The sequence below is a fragment of the Saccostrea cucullata genome, unplaced genomic scaffold (assembly GCF_032062105.1).
Source record: "Saccostrea cucullata isolate Sc308-1 unplaced genomic scaffold, CSIRO_AGI_Scuc_v1 ctg2163, whole genome shotgun sequence".
Lineage (NCBI taxonomy): Eukaryota > Metazoa > Mollusca > Bivalvia > Ostreida > Ostreidae > Saccostrea > Saccostrea cuccullata.
This window is the reverse complement of record NW_026921345.1, coordinates 7757-29490: the sequence shown is the minus strand read 5'-3', so window position 1 is coordinate 29490 and position 21734 is coordinate 7757. Positions and strand designations below refer to the sequence as shown.

The window sequence follows — 21734 nt, the reverse complement described above, 5'->3', positions numbered from 1 at the left end:
GACAATATATGTACCGTTTCGTTCCGCTCCAATGCCGTCCCTTCGAAGAAAAAGATGTTTTTATACCTCCAAGTGCCTAAGAATTTCGCTAGACTGCCTTACTTCCGGTTTATCCAAACTGAATAGAAAGGTAAGTTCTGATTGGTCAATTTCATACACATTAACAACATGAATTGTTTTATACTGTAACTAATATTCTTCATTATTCGTAGAAATTAATTGTGAAAAGGCTAAAATATAAAACTGCAACTAACCCTTCATCAAACGTTGAACAGACCATGACAAATAAATTGTTTCTCGCTTGATGTCTATCCAGCTGTCGAAATTTCATTGTAATATTTCATTTTTCTATTATAATATATTCTTAGGCACTTGGAGGTATAAAAACATCTTTTTCTTCGAAGGGACGGCATTGGAACATATATTGTCAGTAAGTTATATGTGAACTTAATCGAACATTTACAATACCCCAAACCCAAATTTGCAAAAAGATAGTTTTTATTTATACATACACATACTATATATTTACATTAACTTCCAGTGCCCGTGGTTTTATTAACAGGAACTCTTCGATTTTTAGAAAAGGTGGCGTAATAAAAACGCTGCTATCTTTCTTTTTCTGAATTGGCTTAACATTGTGTAAGAAAACGAATACAACTGTCTACAGTAAGTTTCATTTATTATAATATATAAAAATTGGGAATATTTTAAAACTGAAGAACATTTACAATGCAGATTATGGTGGCATATTTCTGCCCCTTGTGTGCAAGTTATTTTTCTATCAAATATGTCGACATGCAAGATAATATTTTGCAACATAATTGACATAAATATGTTGATATGCAAGAAAATTGCAATAAAATAAAAATTATAAAAAATCTTCAAAAATCTCAAATATTGCCCACATGTGACATCCAACATGCTAAATGCAACTTAGTTATGTTGACATGCAAGATAAATATGTTGACATGCAACTTATCTATGTTGACATGCAACTTAATTATGTCGACATGCAACTTATTTATGTCGACATGCAACTTGGTTATGTTGACATGCGAGATAAATATACATGCAACTTATAAGTTGCATGTCGGCATAACTCATAAATAAGTTGCATGTCAACATATTCATCTTGCATGTCAACATAACTAAGTTGCATGTCAATATAACTAAGTTGCATGTCAACATAAATAAGTTAAATGTCAACATATTTATCTTGCATGTCAACATAACTAAGTTGCATGTCAGAATAAATAAGTTGCATGTTAACATAAATAAGTTGCATGTCAACATATTTATCTTGCACGTTAGCATAAATAAGTAGCATCTAGCATGTTGGATGTCACATGTGGGCAATATTTGAGATTTTTGAAGATTTTTTATAATATTTATTTGATTGCAATTTTCTTGCATGTCAATATATTTATGTTGCATGTTGACATAACTATATTGCATGTCAACATATTTATCTTGCATGTCGACATATTTGATAGAAAAAATAACTTGCACACAAGGGGCAAAAATATGCCACCATAGCAGATAGTTTACATTTATAATTATATTTTGCTAGAAACCAATTTAACATATTAGGTCAGTGAAGTCTGTTATTTCTGATTGAAGTAATTTTTTAATTGACATTATAATGCAATCCTTTCTTTTCCTTTTTTAAAATAAATTTAATAAATACATGTACTTATTTGTAAATCGTAGGATTTTTTTTTATTTAAACTCCGAAATCTAATTTTAGATCATGCTATTTCCCAGATCCTAATTTTAGATATATCGGTCTTCAAAAATAGAATTGTCATGATTATGTTTTAGTTAAAATAAGGATTTTGAATAATTAATTACGCTTCTTGGTGTCTCCAGTTTAAAAAAAAATGTATGCCCAATTAATACATGTACTTAGGAACAGCTTGAAAAATATGGAGTAAGAACAACAGAATACGATATACTAGTAGCTGTCCTTGTCTTTCAACGTAATGGTATCTATCTATCGACCCCTTTTGGAGGAATGTATTGGAGGAACCGATCTTCTATCAGATCTTGGTGAAATCATAGGAAAGGGTGAGATTTATATTTAGCTCTACTGGTCAAAGACTAACAGAGCTTATGCGATAGTAAGGTGTTCGTCATCCTCCGTCTGTCTGTCTGTCAGTAAACATTTTTCAAGTAGTATAATTTGTCACAGAGGTAGACTACACAGAGATCGATATATAACTCTGTTCATCAGGTTTTGATGAATGATATTGAGATGGGTACTAAACATGCTATTCCTCCTACAGTTTTGTTCTAATTTCAAGATAACTTGGCACACATGTAGACTATGGTACACATGTAGACTATGGCACACATGTAGACTACACTAAGATACATGAAGCAGTTTATTTTGTGGCCTTTGATGCCATGATATCTAAAAACGCATTTCCTGTGAAATACCTTAACATACATTTTTTTGTGTAGTGCTTGTACAGAGTGCTACTTTTCGCTCTTCTTTTCAAAACCAGAGAAACTAAAAATTTTCAAAATCGATTATATAGATTCTCCCGCCGAAATCTGGTTGAAATATTGCCGACTGGCTATAAAAAATCGGATAATCAATCTTCAAAACCAGTAGAGCCACAGTCTTTTGAAAAATTTTGGTTTTAAGGTGATATTGCTGAACAATTCAATCATCTTACTCTGTCAAAAGCCTTTCGCTACTATAAAACTTGAATAGTTTCACCTATTTATAAAATTTCATTACCTGAAAAAAAATATATGTTTCCTTATTTCACTGATATGAATTGAAATGTAATTAATACTGGTTATTACATTCAGATGGTAAACTTCAAGTTCGAAAAACTGGGAAAGAGCAAGGGTCAAAACACTCAATGCACATTCTTCTGGATCTGATGGACGCTTGTCAACACAAAGAAAAGTGGTCATTTTTCTACAAAGCCTTAGAGAAAAATGGTACTTTTGAAAGAAAGTATTTTTTGATACCAATATGAAAAAAATTCGATCAATGATATGAAACTTCAATTAATTTTGTAGATTTTGAGCACGTGATCGCTGCGCTAAAAGAAGAAAACATTCCAGAAACTGTTCGAAGGCCATACTGCGAAGTATTACTTAAACCGGAAAATGTTTATATTTCCAAGTTTTTCTCAATCAAGAGAAGATGAAACTATTGACTGATGGAAAACTGATTTCATGTGAAGACAGTAAAAACATCTTATCTGAGAAGGATATGACAGGAAGTGACTCAGCAGCCATTTTGGTTCTCCTAGATCGGCTATGGAGAAGGAATGCTTCGTGGATAAGTATATTGGCCAGTATATTCCAGGATCTAGGAGTGGAAGATCTATCTAACAAACTCAGTATGTATATCAATGGTTATTCTCCTCTGCTTTCTGAATTTTCATTTTCATTTTTTTATTTTCATTTCCATTATAAAAAGGAAATACTTTTTTTTCTATTAACAATACACGAAAGGTTTTCTTTGTCAATTTGAGTTATATTTAAATTTAGACATGGTCACATATTTTTTTCCGACTCTCTCTCTCTCTCTGTTTAAAGATGAAACAGAACCCAAAGAACTCCAAGTCTCAAATCCGAATCAATGGGATCTGAAATCAAAAAATGGTCGGGAGGAGCAAGTTGAGAATCGTAAGGTAAAGGAAAATCAAGAGGAGACATACCCTAAGACAGCTTTCAATACCAAACAAGGAGTGTCATGTACAGCCAAAGTGGAAGAGATGGTAGACAGTGAAAACGAACCGTTATGTTTGGCAGATACTTCCAGATTAAATTTGCCTAGTCTAGAGACGCCTTTGTACGAACGACAGTCATATAATTTGGCAGATGCTTCTGGATTAAATTGGCAGAGCATAGAAACAACCCTGGAGGAATCTCCAGTGCTATTATCAAGCAATACCGACAGAGTAAACGTGGCGGTGGATGAGGGAAATAATAGCAAAAAGAAAGAGAATATGGGGACTGAAAGAACAATCAATGAGTGCGGAAACGAAGGGGTGACATCTGATCAAGTACAGAGTGTCTTGAACTATCTGGATGCCACAGTTGAGCGCTCTGCACGCAGAAACGATTCAGAACCTTACAATGGTTAGTAAAAAAGTTTTAATATACTTATTGAAATTTGGAGAGAAAAAACAAAGCTTATTATTCATTTAAAAAACCTTTTAATTCTTTTTCTAGACAGTTTATCAGAAAACGATGAAGATTTGAAGAAGTCAAAGCAAGAGAAAGATGTAGAGGAAGGTGTTTGATTTATTATCTAAATTGAAAAAAAAATATACAAGAAAAAATTAACAGTAGACATTTTCGAAACAGATTACTCTTCGCGGTGTAAATGATAGATAGATTGAATTGATTGATTATTGTATTTACGCGTTTCGGCAATATTTCAGCCATATTTCGGTGTGGAAATTTAAATACGGTATGACCAATTTTAAACATTTTTGGATTTCTCTGATGGCCCTCAATGAGCCTACTCTTCTTTTCAAAAACGAGAGGGAAGATATTTAGCGTGCTGAGGGGGTTGTAATTCTTGACACGGGTCCCATCCGACAGAATTTGAAAAAAAAAATAAAATCAGTTAACTTAAAAAAAATGCTAATAAAAATTTATACCTTTAAATCATTGTCAAAATCAATTTTTTGTAAAACTGCACAAGACTTACTTGTACATTTGTAAAAAGATGCGTTGTTTGCACACAAAACGTTTATTTCGAACAGACGTAAAATCAAAACATTCTTTTATAAAATACGGTTTAAAGTTATTGCACAGTCACAAGATGTGCAATCGGGTTGATATTCCCCGATCAGTAAATATGAATGGGTAAACCTTGAATGTCCAGTTCTTATTCTTGAAACAAATACTTCACCCTGACGTTTTAGGCTGGTCAGATGATTGATTTGTTTTGTATGATATACAATTTTTGCACAAATGTCGACCTTTTTATAACCGTGTACCAATATGACTCGGAATCCAACAAAATTCGACATTTTTACCTTGTTTAGTAAGATGATAGAACTTGTTTAAAATATCGAAAACGTATGAATGATCAGTGTTCATATTGTATAGGGACTGTAAACATAAACACATCAAGCGAGTCTGAAAATATTGTAAAAATATTTTACTAGAAGTTTTTATATATTCAAAAGTAGGTTGTATAGCTTCGTTTATAGAAAAAAAAACATTATTTATTATTGACCTCTGCAATCTGTCCTTCAAACCATCTGTGTAAATTTCTATTGTAGGATGTTTAGAATATTTTATTTCGGCTAATTTCTGTTGAAAACGAGAGGATTTATTTCCTATTTCTTCAGAAAGAGTAGTAGTTTAAAAGCTATATCTAATAGCAGTTCAGAATCTCTTGTATGATTATACCCCCGCTTGAAAAGTGGGAGGGTATATAATGATCGGGATGTCCGTCCGTCCGTAGTCAGATTTTAAATTCAACATTTAGTGAGTAGTTCTATCATTTATTGACATTATCAAAGGTCGATGTGTTCATTGTGCTTTGTTTTTGTTTTTTCTTGTTTTGTCTTACTATTGGGATTTAAGGACAGATGATACAAACAAACTTATGTTAAAGAATTTAAAAATAACTTCTGTCACGTTTAAATGATTAAAATGAACAGGTCTCACCGCGTATTTTTTAAAATTTTTTATTCAAAATTTCACAAAAATGGGATTTGAAGCGAAAAATATTTGTATAGATTAATAAGGATGGGTTCAGAAGGGCAGACTTATGAACATCAGAGAAGGTTTACAATTTCTTTATATTCTAGAAATTTGTTATTTGTATCATTTGCAATGAAATTAGGCCAAAAAATATATACCTATCCAGGCATCCATTTTTTGTTCGTAGCGTCGATGGATATCTGCTGTCAAATCCGATTTTGCTTCCTAACAATACAAGGGTTTGTACAAAGAAAAACGTTACATAATGTGTATATTTCATGAAAAATATTGTGTTCTTTGTACAGTAAAGAATATTACATTTTCCCCTAATAATGGAGATTTGAAATTAATATTTTTATGAAACTAATACCCTTTGCTTATTTTCAGCTACGGAGAAAGAAGTCTATCCTACACTAGCATTGAGGGAATATCAACAGGAACTGGCAGAATTGGCAATCGATGGCATTAATACAATCATTTGTGCTGAAACGGGGACTGGTAAAACATACGTCGCTCTATATATAACTCAAGAACATCTTGCCAGCAAACCTGATGGTACGTTAAATTATGTGACACTTTAAGCATATTGATTACATATTATTGTTTGACCAATGAATTGTTTATCTTTATTTTGTCATAAGGCGTGTGCAAGTATGTAGAGATTTCAGTATTAATATCCTCTAGAAAAAAATTCTTTTGGTGTTCTCATAGGTTTTGACTGATATATTGGATATACTCATTTTTTCAGCATGTGTTGTTTTCCTTGCTAGGACCAATGCCCTTGTTGAGCAGCAGTACGAAATATTTGAAAAATATTTATATAAATATAAAGTAAGTCCTTGGTAAAGTTCATTGCAGAGTATTTTTTACACATATAAGATCATTTCACTGCACAATCTTCCTGGAAAAAGTGCTTGTACAAGTATGAGGTCAGATCAAAACACCAAATCTTCAAATTATCTTTAAGGGGGCTTAACTTAAATTACCTTGTGTTTTTTTTAATAAAATATTATTATCATACATGCTAATGATATATTTAGTAAGACTCATAAACAAAAAAATAATAATAGAAAAACAATCATTAATTTATTATAATTTACAAGAAAAAGCATTCAGCATTCACGTGAAGAGATCTACATGTATTAATTATTTTTGTATAGTTTTGTTTTTGAATTAAAGGTTTATCATCTTAAAACTGAAAGGACAGCAGCGCTGGGCAGGAAATTGGAAACTGCCAAGAAAACGCACCAGGTGATATTTATGACGCCACAGATTCTTCTAAACAACATCAATAGTAAACAGATCTCTCTCCAGGAAATTTCACTGCTGATCCTGGACGAGTGTCACCACACAAGGAAGAGAGAGCCATACAATAATGTTCTAAAGCAGTATATAACGCTCAAACGAGAGGGAAAAGACAAGCAGCTACCACAGGTGAATTTTAATCTGAAGAACAAAATTTAAACTAGAGGTACTGTGAGCACTTAGCACTTAGCTCACTCAATGATACCCACGCCTCCCATATGATTATAATGGAAACGTCCCTGATTTGCTCTTCGAAAACCGAAATAAATGTCGTATCAAAAAGTAATACATGTATATATGAGGTGAACAATGGCATGATGAAACTTTTAAAAGTATCATTGAATTGTATTCAGTGGTATAGGAGGACTTGCGGATAACGGATTGGTACCCTTCAATTAATACTATAGAAATAATATTAGTGTCAAAGTTTTGCTCTGGGAAACCCAAAATATGTGTCCGATCAAAAAGTAAAAATAGGAGATCGCAATGGCACTATGTAGCAAACATTCTTTGAAAGTCTCATTAAAATTCATTCAGTTGTATAGGTGGAGTTGTGGATAAGAGATTGGTACCCCAAAGCGTAACGGACAGACGGACGGACATCCCGATCACTATATATATATATATATATATATATATATATATATATATATATATATATATATATATATATATATATATATATACCTTGCCACTTTTCAAGCAAGGGGTATAATAATTGTTACGATTTTGATTTGAACAAGTACGTGAAGGTGAATAAAATCAAGCATATTTTGAGCGGTTAATAGTGGATAATATTGAGTAATCTTTTGGTTAATTTGAGGTTTTTCATTTTTATCTTTGAATAGAAACGATGCCAGGAGTTTTACCAAACGTTTTCTTGTTAATTTTTTGCTATAGAGTGACGGTCATTTTATCTTACAAAAATATTTTCAACGCTCTTCTAGAATTTCTGTTTGAGAGAATACTGTTGCTTGCTGATTTGACAGAACTCGGGTTTTTGATCCATTGAATATGTTTGTGTATATATTGTTTCAGGTTTTGGGACTAACTGCAACCATTGGGGTTGGTAAATCCAGCACAGAAGATGGGGCAGTGACACATATACTTAGTGTGTGTGCAAGTCTAGATGTGTTTGAAATATCGAAGGTCAGAAAGAAAATAAAGGAGTTGGAGAGTCATGTTGCCGTTCCAAAAAGAGGCATGACACTATTCAAACTTAATCCCTAACAAAAAACTTACATTAATGTTCTTATTCTAATCATTGTGGGTTTTTTTTTCCATGACTCTCATTAAGAGTTTTTTTCCTGAAAAAAATGTGTGCAATACTTGTAGAGACTTTGAAACTTATGGAAAAGGAAAAAGACTTGCCAAAACAGATCATTCTGGATAAAATTGAGTCAATTGAGCAGTATGTAGGCAAAACAGAAGGTAACGTAGGCAATCAGGCACCTTCAAGACAATTGCACTATATTCTCCCAGTTGTTTTCTTGCTATCTGCTGCAATCAAATGTCATTAACAAGGTCTGTTATGACAAATAATAATTGCTGAAAAAAGAACAAGTAGGACTAAAGGCATCTTAAGTTTAACACAGTTTAATTAATATACAGGTATGGCTAACAGGTAAAAAGCTAAAAATTGACCGTTACAGTTGAAAGCTTTTTGACATTTTTAGTGGTAAATCAGCCAAAACTCAAGAAACAATGGGACAGAAAACCAAAGAAAAAAGATGGCAAACAGTATCAGAAATGGACAATCCACTTCAGAAACAGAGTGATATGTAAACTAAAGAGTGATCCAAAGCTCCTTAGAAAGCTACACGTAGCCCTTACTCATCTGTCGGTTAGTGTAAAATCTCTGCTTACTATAAAATTTTTAGATAAAAATCATCAGCCGTACTTTTTGTAGTATGATTAGCAATAAAAATGAGAGCAACACTTTGCAAGTACGTTTGATTTACATATAGATACAAAATACAAGATGTCATTCACTAAGTGTTTAATGCATTAAGAATTTCGCTGAGAAACAGTTCATTTGTTGCTTTGTTTACAAAAGCAATGTTTTCTTTCTTATTGGAAGGCTTATAACGAAGCCCTAGGCGTTAATTATTTGATGAACAGCGCACATGTTGCTGACTATTTGAGGCGAAGGTTTGAAGATGACAAAAATCAGCATCAAATTCCGTTAATGGAACATCATAATCTGAATGAAGAGGAAGTAGAAACACGGTTTTTACGGTATAATGAAGGTCAGATGTTAGGACACATAAAAATTACATTCAAAACTACATTAAAATTCTGCTGCCTCGGACTGCAACTCTTCTTTTTAAAAAAAATATATATAACTTTCATTTTAGAAGTGTGTCAGGAGCTCCAGGCACTGAGTGAAATGATCAACCCTCATCTCAAGATGTTAAGGAACCACTTGGTCGATCTTAACTCTGACCTTGGTGAGAGTGTTAGAGGAATGATCTTTGTAGAGACTAGAGCAACGGCTTTTGCACTATCACAGTACATATCAGAAGAGCTAGCAATGATAGGGTACAGAGCTGCGCCATTTACTGGCAGTAAATCTAGTGACACTAGCGAAGGTAGGTCGACAGGGTACTAAATTACTTAAAGCATGCATCACAGGAGCGAGCCCACCCCCTTATTAAAGCTGAACACGATTTGCATGATTTGTTATAGGAATTAATCCGCAGTATTCGATTTGTCTCTCTCTATATCTGAAGGCCCCTAAATAAAGCCGCTCACTTAGTCACTGTTCAGTATAATTAATTGTCACTGTTGTAGAGGGACATATATTATAAAGTACAAAAAATAACTCGCACTGTGTACTTCTCCTAATGCAGACGAATAAGAAACCAAAGAAACTTACAACAGTTGCACAGGTCAGTGCAGTATACAAACACAAATACACGTAACTGCAATAAAATGTAAACAAAGGTAATGGTAAATAACAAGCACGAACACAAGTCGACATTCCACGCCGATACCCGTGACAAGGTGTAATGAATGCGAAAAGTATACTCCAGTGCCGGTATCATAGATAGTAATATCGAAAATGGCGTATGTCTACGTATATGCGTGATGCTTTCATCTTTAAGCAAGAAAAAAAATCGTCTTAAGGTCACACGAGACGTTCCTCAAAATCTGTTTTGTATATTTTCGTAATGTATGAAAAATATTCAAAATTTTAATAACATTCTGATGTCTAAACCAGTTTCTAAAAGTTTTTAAAAAATCCAAACACTCAGACATTTGATATTGGAAAATTATTTTTCTCCCCCAAAGGATTATATAAGAAAAACTACCCCTGGTATCTTGCAAAAATGCCTGGTAAGGTACCTCAATTTTTTGTGAGTAAACATGTTTAAGTAGCAACACTTCAATGGCAAACTCTTAGAAAAATTTATCTGCTATTAAGGAACGTCTCGTCTGTCCTTAAAGAAACAGTCAACTCTCTGTTTAACTCCTTTTTTCAATACTAAAGATAACACTTTATTTTCTGAATTTTTATATATTTTTATAGCCTATTCGCAAACTGACATCCTATTAACTTTACAAACGACGATTTCACACTACCCAATACCGCAGCATGTAAAAGGCATAAAAGCATAAAAGGCCATCTTTGAAAAATAATTTCTGCTTGCCCTCTCCCGACTCGGGGTAAAATTATTAGGTCGGTAGGCAGATGGGAAACCTCTTGTATAGAAAATTTCAACATATTTTTTGAGAGGTTAAGAGGAATAATAAGAAAAAAAAATATTGTGTCATGGAATGTAAAAGAAAATAATAAAACTGAGTTGGGTCAATTTTAGTCATTCGGTCGGAGTATGGCAAGTTAACATATTTTTAAAGATTGGTTGGAGTAATTTAACAATGTATACAACCACGCAAAACAGGATTGATGCATTGTTTTGCAGATATGGTGAAAAGACCAACATAAATTAGAAAAATCATCTCCTATTCTCAAACAAGAGGCCCAAAGGCCTTGAATCGCTCTTCTGATAAATAGTACAATCTGTCACTTCTTTGAAGCCTCCAACTCTAAGTATCATAAGACCCAAAATGCATTACCTAACAAAGTTTGATAATTCTTAGCCAGTTAAAACTGATGATATAATATAACTATGAAATACCATAGGTCAGGGTGACCCACTTTTTTATTAAAATTTTCTGAGGCCTCGAGATGCATTGATTGACAAAGATTGATGATTCTAAGTCAATTGAGATATTCAAAAGTAGGTCACCGTGACCTACGTTTTGGTCGACATTCTCCAAAAACCCAAGATGCGTCAACTGACAAAGTTTGATGATTCTAAGCCAATAAGTACCAGAGATACTTAAATATAGCCATAAAATGTCAAAAGAAGGTCACCTTGACCTACTTTTGGGTCGACATTTTCCGAAGTCCCAAGATGCATCAACTGACAAAGTTTGATGATTCTAAGCCAATAAGTACCGGAGGTACTTAAATATAGTCATAAAATGTCAAAAATAGGTCACCTTGACCTACATTTTGGTCGACAATATCCGAAAACCCAAGATGCGTCAACTGACAAAGTTTGATGATTCTAAGCCAATAAGTACCAGAGACATAAATATAGCCATAAAATGTCTAAAGTAGGTCACTGTGACCTACTTTTTATCAAAATTCTCCGAAAACCCAAGATGCATCAACTGACAAAGTTTGATGATTTTAAGCCAATAAGTACTAGGGATACTTAAATATAGCCATAAAATGTCAAAAGTAGGTCACTGTGACCTACTTTTAAGTCAACAATATCCGATAACCAAAGATGCATCAACTGACAGAGTTTGATGATTCTAAGCCAATAAGTACAAGAGATACTTAAATATAGTCATAAAATGTCAAAAGTAGGTCACCGTGACCTACATCTTGGTCGACAATATCAGATAACCCAAGATGCATCAACTGTCAAAGTTTGATGATTCTAAGTCAATAAGTACCAGAGATACTTAAATATAGCCATAGAATGTCAAAAGTAGGTCACCGTGACCTACATTTGGGTCGACATTTTTCAAAGACCCAAGATACATCAACTGACAAAGTTTGATGATCATAGGTCTGAAAGTATTCAAAATATGCCCTTTAAACAATTTGAAAACATATGCCTGAAAAATTCAAAAATTAGGTCAAAGTGACCTAATTTTTCATAAATTTTTCATAAATATGTTTTAAGGCGCCAAGATGCATCAACTTTCAAAATTTGATGATTCTTAATCTCTTAGTGTCTGAAATAATGGGTTCACATGTTTTAGAAAAGATAAGCCATAAAATTCAAAAAGTAGGTCACGGTGACCTACTTTTAAGTTGACCTTGTTCGAGGACCCAAGATGCATCAACTGACAAAGTTTGATTATCATAGGCCTTAAAGTATCCAAAATATGTCCCCAAATCAATTTGAAAATAAATGCCCGCAAAATTTAAAAAGTAGGTCACTGTGACCTACTTTTGAGTTAAGATGATGTGAAGTCCTAAGATGCATCAACTTACAAGATTTCATGATCCTAGTACTTGTAGCGTAACATTAGGTCAACTTTGAAATGACCTTGAGACCACGCCCTTTGCCCCAGGGTAATTCCCCGTGCAAATTTTAATTTTCCACATATCCTGATCCTTGTATGTAAGTTTCGTGAAAATCTGCCTGGTGGTTCTGGAGAAGATTTTTCGGGAACCAGTACTTTTGGTTTTGTTTTCCTGATTATCTCCCCTTGTTTAAGGGTCCCAACCCTTATTTTAGTATAAATGGGAGCCCTTGGGCCAAGAATACCCTGTGAAAAATTTGACACTGATTTGCGAAAGGGTTCTTGAGTTATGGCCCATATTCTGAAAAGTTTACGCACACCGCACAAATGGCCATAGCATTAGCTCTTTGAGCCTTTGGCTCAGAAGAGCTAAAAATTCCAGTGATGAAAGATAGGATATTTGACAAGTGTTTTTGTCAGAAATCTGTATTTTTGATCATGAGAGTCTGACAGTTCAACAAAAGGGTCTATTGTTATAATTTTTATTCTTTGTAAATCGCCCACTCTAAAATATAAAAAACAATAAATTTCTTTCCGAGAAAAATACCAAGAAAGTAATATTGTTAATTTTTAGTTGTTTTTGTTTTTCATTTCATAACCTCAAAATCAATCGTGCGCGGAAGCTAACGTGGAAAAATCTTGGAAAGGGCCAAATGGCTTGTATATCCCCAACATCTATCTTTGATAGGTCAAGTTTAAAATTCTGTTTAATAAAAGGCTTATTATAACGTCGATAAGATGATGACGTAATTTCAAAATGTCCATGATTTTGGTGACGGAAAAAGTATTTTCTTCAGTATTTTAATTAATAAATAATGTACGTCCGTCAGTTACGCTTTCGGGTACCTATCTCTCATCCGCAACTCCTCTCATACCACTGAATGGATTTGATGAAACTTTCAAAAAATCTTTATTTCATATTGCCATTGTGCATCTCCTATTTCACGTTTTGATCCGACACATATTTTGGGTTTCCCATAGCAAAATGGGCACTGCCATTATATTCATATTGTGTCTTATTAGCCGGGCTTATTGCTGAAAGAACAATTGCCGACTTATGTCATCCTGTTCAAGGCAGGAAGTCAACCCAATAGTCGCCATTTTAAAGTTACGTGCAAAAATATAGTTCTTCCTCTCAACTGCTTTTGAGATAATACAAACGCTAAATAAAGCAACAAAAATAAAACGAAGTTTTATCTATCATAAATAAACATTAGTAGTAATGACTTTGAAAACTTCAGTCCTAAGTCAAAGAACATAGTTCATTAGCGTAAGGATTTTTGATAATCAGTGTTATCGTAGTTCTCTACACATACGAGGTAAAACAGGAGAGGGAACCAGACGGGCCTGTTTTTTTTTTACATTCAGCTGCGGTACCAGATTAAGTCTGATTCTGACAAAATCGGACCGTGGTATTAGGATTGAAAAACTCACTGTCACTGTCTTATCATTTATATTGATAGTTTTAAAATATTTTTTTCATCAGAAGATATACGTGATTCATGTAAGAAATTCATTCCACTCTGTAAATGAGCCCGGCTCTCTGTACTTCTGAGTACTTTGATTTCTATTTTAGAGTTACTTCCCTTTGCCCGTCCGAGTTGTTTACATGTACGAGCAAAACATGCATTTTGCCATTATAATCATATGGGAGGCGGGGGGTATCATTTAGTGAGCTCAGTGCTCACAGTACCTCTAGTTTTATATGTATTTACTATGAAAAATGTATTTTTATCCGAGTAACCGAATACATGTAGCATTTTACTAACCGATACTCGCATCTTTGGACGGTTAACCGGTTACTCTTTGCCAACACTACTTACAATAATTAATTGTGTGCAGTGTGAATTAAAGTTAATATTATCTCTCCTCTTACAGGAATGCAGGATGAAGAGAAAGCAAACACCTTAAAGAACTACAGAGAAGGAAAAATAAATTTATTAGTAGCTACGTCTGTTGGAAGTGAGGGAATTGATGTCCCGGACTGTAACTTCATCATAACATATAATTACACGGGGAACGAGGCAGATATAATGCAAATGAGTGGTTCGTATTGAAATGATCGGCTTTCAATTTATGCTTCTTCACGTAGTAATTAGGAAACTAGATATCATTGAGATGATGGCCATCTCAAAGGGCCCCACTTTTAGCAATGAACATGAAAATTTAACTAGCTGAAAAAGGTTTATTTTGAAGGTGTTTGAAATTAAAGGGGACAAAAAGTATTACTCCCTGAAAAATAATACAATTTAAAAAACTTTTAGAAATGTAACCTGTATGAGAATTGTTGCATATCCTCTATCATAATATGGAAGGAAAATCACAAATGTTCCATATCCAGTCAATTTGTTTGAGGCTGAGTGGACTTGAGGGAAAGAAATTAGGCAGCTAACAAATACTCTAAAAAGAGAGTCTATTTTTGACCTTGACCTTTGACCTAGAAACTTTGTTCAAGGTCACTGCATATTCAGTGACCAAATGCACTCTTTGAGTGAAGTATGAGCAACATTGGACTAATAAGAGAGAAAATATGCTCCGGACAAGGATTTTTCATATAATTCTGCTACGACCTTGACCCTCAACCAAGAAACTTGGTTCAAGGTCACTGCACACCGGGTACCCAAAGGCACTATGTGGGTGAAGTATGATTGGACCAAAGAGAGAGAAGATATGGTCCGGACAAGGATTTTTCATATAATTCTGCTATCACCATGACCTTTGACCTAGAAAGATGGTTCAAGGTCACTGCACACCGGTTACCCAAAGGCACACTGTGGATGAAGTTTGAGGCAGATTGGGCCAAGGAGAGAGAAGATATGCTCCGGAAAAGGATTTTTCACATAATTCTGCTACGACCTTGACCCTCAACCAAGAAACATGATTCAAATTCACTACACACCGGGTACCCAAAGGCACTATGTGGGTGAAGTATGAGGCAGATTAGGCCAAAGAGAGAGAAGATATGGTCCGGACAAGGATTTTTCATATAATTCTGCTGTGACCATGACTTTTAACCTAGAAACATGGTTCAAGGTCACTGCACACCGGTTACCCAAAGGCACTCTGTGGGTGAAGTATGAGGCAGATTGGGCCAAAGAGAGGGAAGATATAGTCCGGACAAGGATTTTTCAAATAATTCTGCTATGTCCTTGACCTTTGACCTAGAAACATGGTTCAAGGTCACTGCACACCAGTTACCCAAATGCACTCTGTGGGTGAAGTATGAGCCAGATTGGGCCAAGGAGAGAGAAAATATGCTCCGGACAAGAGATCTCGGACGGACACCCGTACGGACAGACTGATCACTATAGGGCGCCCGCCGAGCGGGGCCCTTATAATTTCTTTATACATGTTCATTAAAACACCCTCAGAGGACAATTAACATCAACAATTAAATAAAGAAAACTTTTTTAAAAACAAGACTAGGTGCAAAACCTTACTTGGTATTAAAAGAAATTAGGTAGTACTAGTTAAAACTTCTCCAAAATACACAGATTCAAATGTTGACAAACATACCCTCTACTCTAAAATACATGTGGATTGAAATCTTGTACAAACATTGAACATACTTTCCACATCCCAACAATGTTACTAAATTCAATTCAGGACACGTAGTTTGACCCATTCGAAGGATATCGGGTAGACCCTATAGGAAGTGGCTAAAGTGTGCTTTTTTTCAGATCCTTTCCGAAAGAAACAGATTATGGTTGGCGTGGATGGGTTATCAATCGCAATCCACGTAATCTTCCATTGTAGAAAATGTGTAAATTTAATCTACAATTATAAACCTTTGTTTACGTATATGTTTACATTTTACTTCGAACAGGTGGTTCAGGTCGATCTATGACCGATATTAATGCACTTCAAAAATCAATTAAAAAATAACTGTTTTTATGAAAAAGTACCCAGCTTAGAACCTATAAAAGATACCAGGGGGTTTGTAGTTTGGTTTTACGCTGAACAAGAAAATGTAGTTTGTGCCTTGTTCAGAAAATCAGCGGATATGGAAAACGGCAAATCTTCTTAAAACAACAGTCGCGAAGTAAGGACTTGATCCTTGAGTCGCTGGTAAGAATCCCAATGTGGGACGTGGAGACTCGTCCTTCGTATAAACCCAGGCCCCATGTCGCAGTAGGTGAGGCACAAAAGACACCACCCCCCTACTGCTCAATGGGCCCGAGTGCCGAGCATAGGACAAAATTTGCAGCTCTCCATCGGCAAGTGGCGGAAAATGAGTGAACAAGAAATCTGTGAGCCAATGCTCACTAGTAATACCCCCCGCTCTGATGTAAATAAGCACTATCATGTTAATATACACAAGTTCAATTACAGGCAGATGCACAGAAAAATATGAAGTTGACATCAGATTCATATCAAAATTAATGCCACCATATGGCATGCCTCAACAAAGAATGTAATAAAATTTCAAGCATCCGCTATGAATAGCTAATGAGAAAACTGCGACGAAGATTTGTTATGTATGAAACGGACAGACGCACAGACAAACAGGAAGTTAATATCCGATTTGAACAAAAATGTATCCCAACATATGGCATACCTTAGAGAAGATTGTGTTAAAATTTCAAGAATCTACAATGAGTAGTTGCTGAGAAAACTGCGACAAAATTTGTTATGTATGAAACGGACAGACGCACAGACAAACAGGAAGTTGACATCGGATTTGAGCGAAAATGTATCCCACCATATGGCATGCCTCAGAGAAGATGTGTTAAAATTTCAAGCATCTGCGATGAGTAGTTGCTGAGAAAACTGCGACGAAAATTTGTTACGGACAGACAGACAGACACACAAGGGTAAAACAGTAAACCCCCCTCTCCTTCGGAGCGGGGGTATAAAAATTCTCGAGAGGGACGGTATACAACATGGATTCAATCGTATCGCGTCGTGGCGACACCTGCGATACGGGACCTCGATTTTAAAGCCTCATCCAAAGGACTGGTCTCCACGTTCCACTGTGGATTCGACCCCGCAGCGTCAGAGTCAACTACCCCCCGACTTTAGAACAGACGCTCTACCCACGGCAGAACGCGGGTGGCTGTTTATGTGTTAAACTATCGTGACGTTCAAGATTAAGTTGTACTCTCATTTGTAATTAATGCTCTTTTTAGGTCCCCTGAGTAGACTCAGGTGACCTATTGCTATCCGTTTTTGTCCGGCGTCGTGCTTTAACATTTGAACATTTTCATCTCTGCAACCACTCAGTCAATTTCTACCAAATTTGGCATAAAGTATTTATGGGTAAAGCAAAACAAAATTATAAATTTCATGATCTCTGCCCCCTGGAGCCTGAGGGGCGGGGCCAAAATCCACTAAAATTAATGCGATCTTCAAAAATCTTCCTCTTTACTATTGTACATCAAGCAGTGAAACTGTTTGCATGATTGTAATCAGCATTGAGTCCTCTACCGAAATTGCTAGGGTGGGGCTAAATAGATTATAAAGTGAAAATGTATTATTCCTTTGAAAATCTTCTCTGCTCCTGGGCATAAAATAAAATAACCAAGTACATAGTTATGTTGAATAAGGCTGCTTCTTCCAAAATTGTGAATTTCATAGGTCCGGGGTCAGGGATTTATAGGTGTTAGGGCGTGACTAAATAGATTATGTAGTGAAAATGCATAATTTTTTAGAAAATCTTCTTCTCTGCTCCTGGGTTATTTAATAAACAAGCCAAATGCATAGTTATGTTGAATAAGGCTAGCTGCTTCTTCCAAAATTGTGAATTTCATGGCCCAGGGTCAGGGGTTCTAGTGTTAGGACGGGGCTGTATAGATTATGTAGTGAAAATGAATTATTTCTTTGAAATTCTTCTTCCCTGCTCTTTGGTATTAAATACAAGAGGCCCAGGGGCCACATCGCTCACCTGAGCACATCGGCTAGGAAAATACACTGATTAGGTCAGAATTGAAAAGTTTACTGAAGGGGTGGGAGGGGAGAGGGTCTTGAATTCTAATACTAAATCATGGCTTTGCTATTCTTTAGGAAAAAAGTTTTTTTTAAAAATAATTTTCATGTAAAACTTGGATCAACCATTGTGGCCCCACCCTATCCCTGGGGGTTATGATTTGAACAAACTAGAATCTACAGTATCTGAGGATGCTTCCATAAAAATATCACTAATCATGGCTTTGCAGTACTTGTGAAATTTTTTTTAAGATTTCCCTGTTTTTAATTCCTATGTAAAACTTTGATTGGCTATTGTGGCCCCACCATTGGCCCAGCGAATCTTGAGAAGATGAAAATGTGAAAAGTTTACGACGACGACAACAACGACAGACGACGGACAAATTTTGATCAGAAAAGCTCACTTGAGCCTTCGGCTCAGGTGAGCTAAAATTGCCAAGTACATAGTTATATTGAAAAAGGCTACCTCTTCCAAAATTGTGAATTTCAAAGCCCCTTGGCTGGGGATACTGGGGTTGTGGCGGGGCTCTATTGATTATATAGTGAAAACACATTATTTGAAAATCCTCTTCTCTCATTCTGGGTATTAAATAAACTAACAAAATACATAGTTATGTTTAATAAGGCTGCCTCTTCCAAACTTGTGAATTTCATCGCCCCTAGTTAAGGGTTCTGTTGCTAGAGTGGGGCTCTATCGGTTCTATAGTGAAAATACATTAATTCTTTGAAATCTTCTCTGCTCCTGGGAATTTAAACAGGGAACTATGTACATAGTTATGATGAGGAAGGATGCCTCTTCCAGATTTGTGAATTTCGGGGCCCCTAGGTCAGGGGTTTTGGTGTAAGGGCAGGGCTCTGATGATTATTTAGTGAAAATGCAAGAACTCTTTGAAAATCTTTTCCTTTGCTTCTAAGTATTATGCTAATGTTCTTAGTACATATTAATGATGATGAAAGTTGCCTTTTTCTAAAATTGTGAATTCCAGGGCCCTTGGGTCAGGCATACCTGTGGTGGGGGTGGGGGTTACATAGTATGAAAATACTGAAATTAATGCTTTGAAAACTGCTTTTTGGTATTAATCAACCATTTATGATAAAATAAAATTTATGATAAATTTTCCAGAATTTTGAAATAAGTGCCCCAAGGGTCAGTGGTTCCTCTGTGTGTGTGGGGGGGGGGGGGGGTGCACAACTTATTATAAAGAGGAAATACATTTTCTCTTTGTTACTCTGATATACCTCTGGGCTCTGGGTATTAAATAACTTGTGTAAGCAAGCTAAGTGTATAATTATGATAAGCAATAGTGCCTCTTTCAAAAAAAAACACGAACCAATTCAATTGTTGGAAAATTGTTATATGATACTCGGGTGACCTATAAGACCCATGGGCCTCTTGTTTAATTCAAAGTATGTTTTTATCATCTTTTGGCAAAAACAGATCAGAGTAAATTCTCCTGGTAGAAAAAATAAAGAGAGGGTATTTGAAGTTAAAATAAACGTTGGTATAATTCAATTAGCCATTGTTTTAGGCAGTTACACAATTTGTCATTGTTTTAGTCAAATTTTCTACATAGGAATTTGAGAAGAATTACAATTTTCATGCCGAGAGCCTATTGTCACTCTTATACCATTTTATTTAAAAATACTACCTTTATTCGAGATATTACCATATTATTTGGATATTATTGTCACTCCTTTTGCAACCATTGCCGGGACTCTTTTCGACATACTGTATCAGTTTCAAGTTAAATCGGAGCTGCTTCGGTGATAAAAGAAGCTTTTTGTTTGTGTTTGTTTTTTTCACTTTAAATAAAAAATAAGCTGTTTTAAATTGATGAGTTGAAACCGCTCTTTATTTTGTAGGCCGTGCTAGAAAACATGGTTCCATGGTAACGCATATATCCGACCAGACAATCCAGCGCCGTGAGGAAACAAGTCTACAGAAAGCCCTTTTGATGGCACGTGCTTTTGACCGTCTGGAGGATATGAAAACAGAAGATCGACACAGAAAGATTCTGGAACAACAGCTTAAAATCAAGAGTGCAGAGATTGGGGCTTTCTTTTTAGAGAACACTGTCGAAAAAATAAATAATTCCTTTGCCATGATTTGTTGGGTATGTCAGAAGTTTGCTGTGATGAGCCATGATATCAGGATCTTCACAGGGCAGCACAGGGTTGTAATAGACCAAAACTTTGAAGATCGCTGTACATTTGAAGAAACAGACGAGATATCCAGATTCAAAAAGAGAATCATTCGTTGCAAAGAATGCAAAACAAAATGGGGTACAACTTTTGGAGTGGATGGATTTGAAGTACCTGTTTTGAAGGTGAAGGCCTTTTTGTTTGTACCAGGATATACCGAAGGAAATATGTCCGACTGGAAGGAACGAAGAAGATTCAAGAAGTGGGGAAAAGTTGAATTTTTCATTGAGGAGATTGACAAGTCACGACTAATTGCAGTTCTTACTGAAATAAAGAAGACGGTATCAAATCCACTTGAAGCTTAGAGAAAAACTATGAATATTAAGGATGATGAATGCATGCCTTCTAAATCGTATCGATAACGAAAATAATGGTCTTTATATAGTGTTGTACATTGTCAGTTATAATATCAATTCAATTTTTGAACATTATCACTCGTGTCGAATAGTCTATTCAATTTTTAAACATTGACGCTAGTGTCGAATAGTCAGTTGCTTTGCTAAATGTTTCAATCCAATAATTAAATTCGAGACCTTATTCACAAGGCCATCCACAGCTACATAAACCTTACGGATACCCTAAAGGATGTGATAATATAATTTAAACATTATTCCTAAACGTTTCCGGTAACGTTCACTTAACGTGTGCGGTGTTAACGGATTCGTTAAGACAAATTCTATATATCTGCAACTTTCATTGGTAGAAAAAAAATAGATTGTGTGTGTCACATTGTTGTTTTTTTTCTAAAAACAAATCTACCTGTTATTTGAGAAATAAACAAGATGTGTTTGTGAAACACTGATGCCCCCTCATAGCAATATAGCGAAGACTAAACTTTTCTTGAATGCAAATTAAATATATGAGTTCCAAAGTAGGGTCCTCTCACAAGAAATGTGATTGTGAAATATGAAAGCCCTAGCATCACCTGTTCAAAAGTTATGGCCAAGGATACGTCTTTGAAAGGTAGGTCAAACTCCCAGGGTGAAGGTCAATGAAAAGGATAATGATATTCCATGAAAGGTCTTGTCACAAGGATAAATATAAGTATGAAAGCCTTA

General features: G+C 35.2%; 1 protein-coding gene across 1 annotated transcript; it reads left to right on the top strand.

Annotated features, from left to right (window-relative positions):
* The first annotated feature begins 571 nt into the window (after positions 1-571).
* On the top strand, positions 572-21403 carry LOC134259780 (antiviral innate immune response receptor RIG-I-like). Its single transcript, XM_062742386.1, is given in 17 exon segments — positions 572-666; positions 1910-2067; positions 2821-2955; positions 3037-3129; positions 3132-3377; positions 3562-4107; positions 4201-4263; positions 6079-6246; positions 6440-6522; positions 6871-7125; positions 8035-8197; positions 8332-8427; positions 8673-8839; positions 9077-9245; positions 9354-9587; positions 14428-14595; positions 20338-21403. Coding segments are annotated over 16 exon segments (3315 nt in total). The 5' UTR covers positions 572-666; positions 1910-1982; the 3' UTR covers positions 20982-21403.
* The last annotated feature ends 331 nt before the right edge of the window (positions 21404-21734 follow it).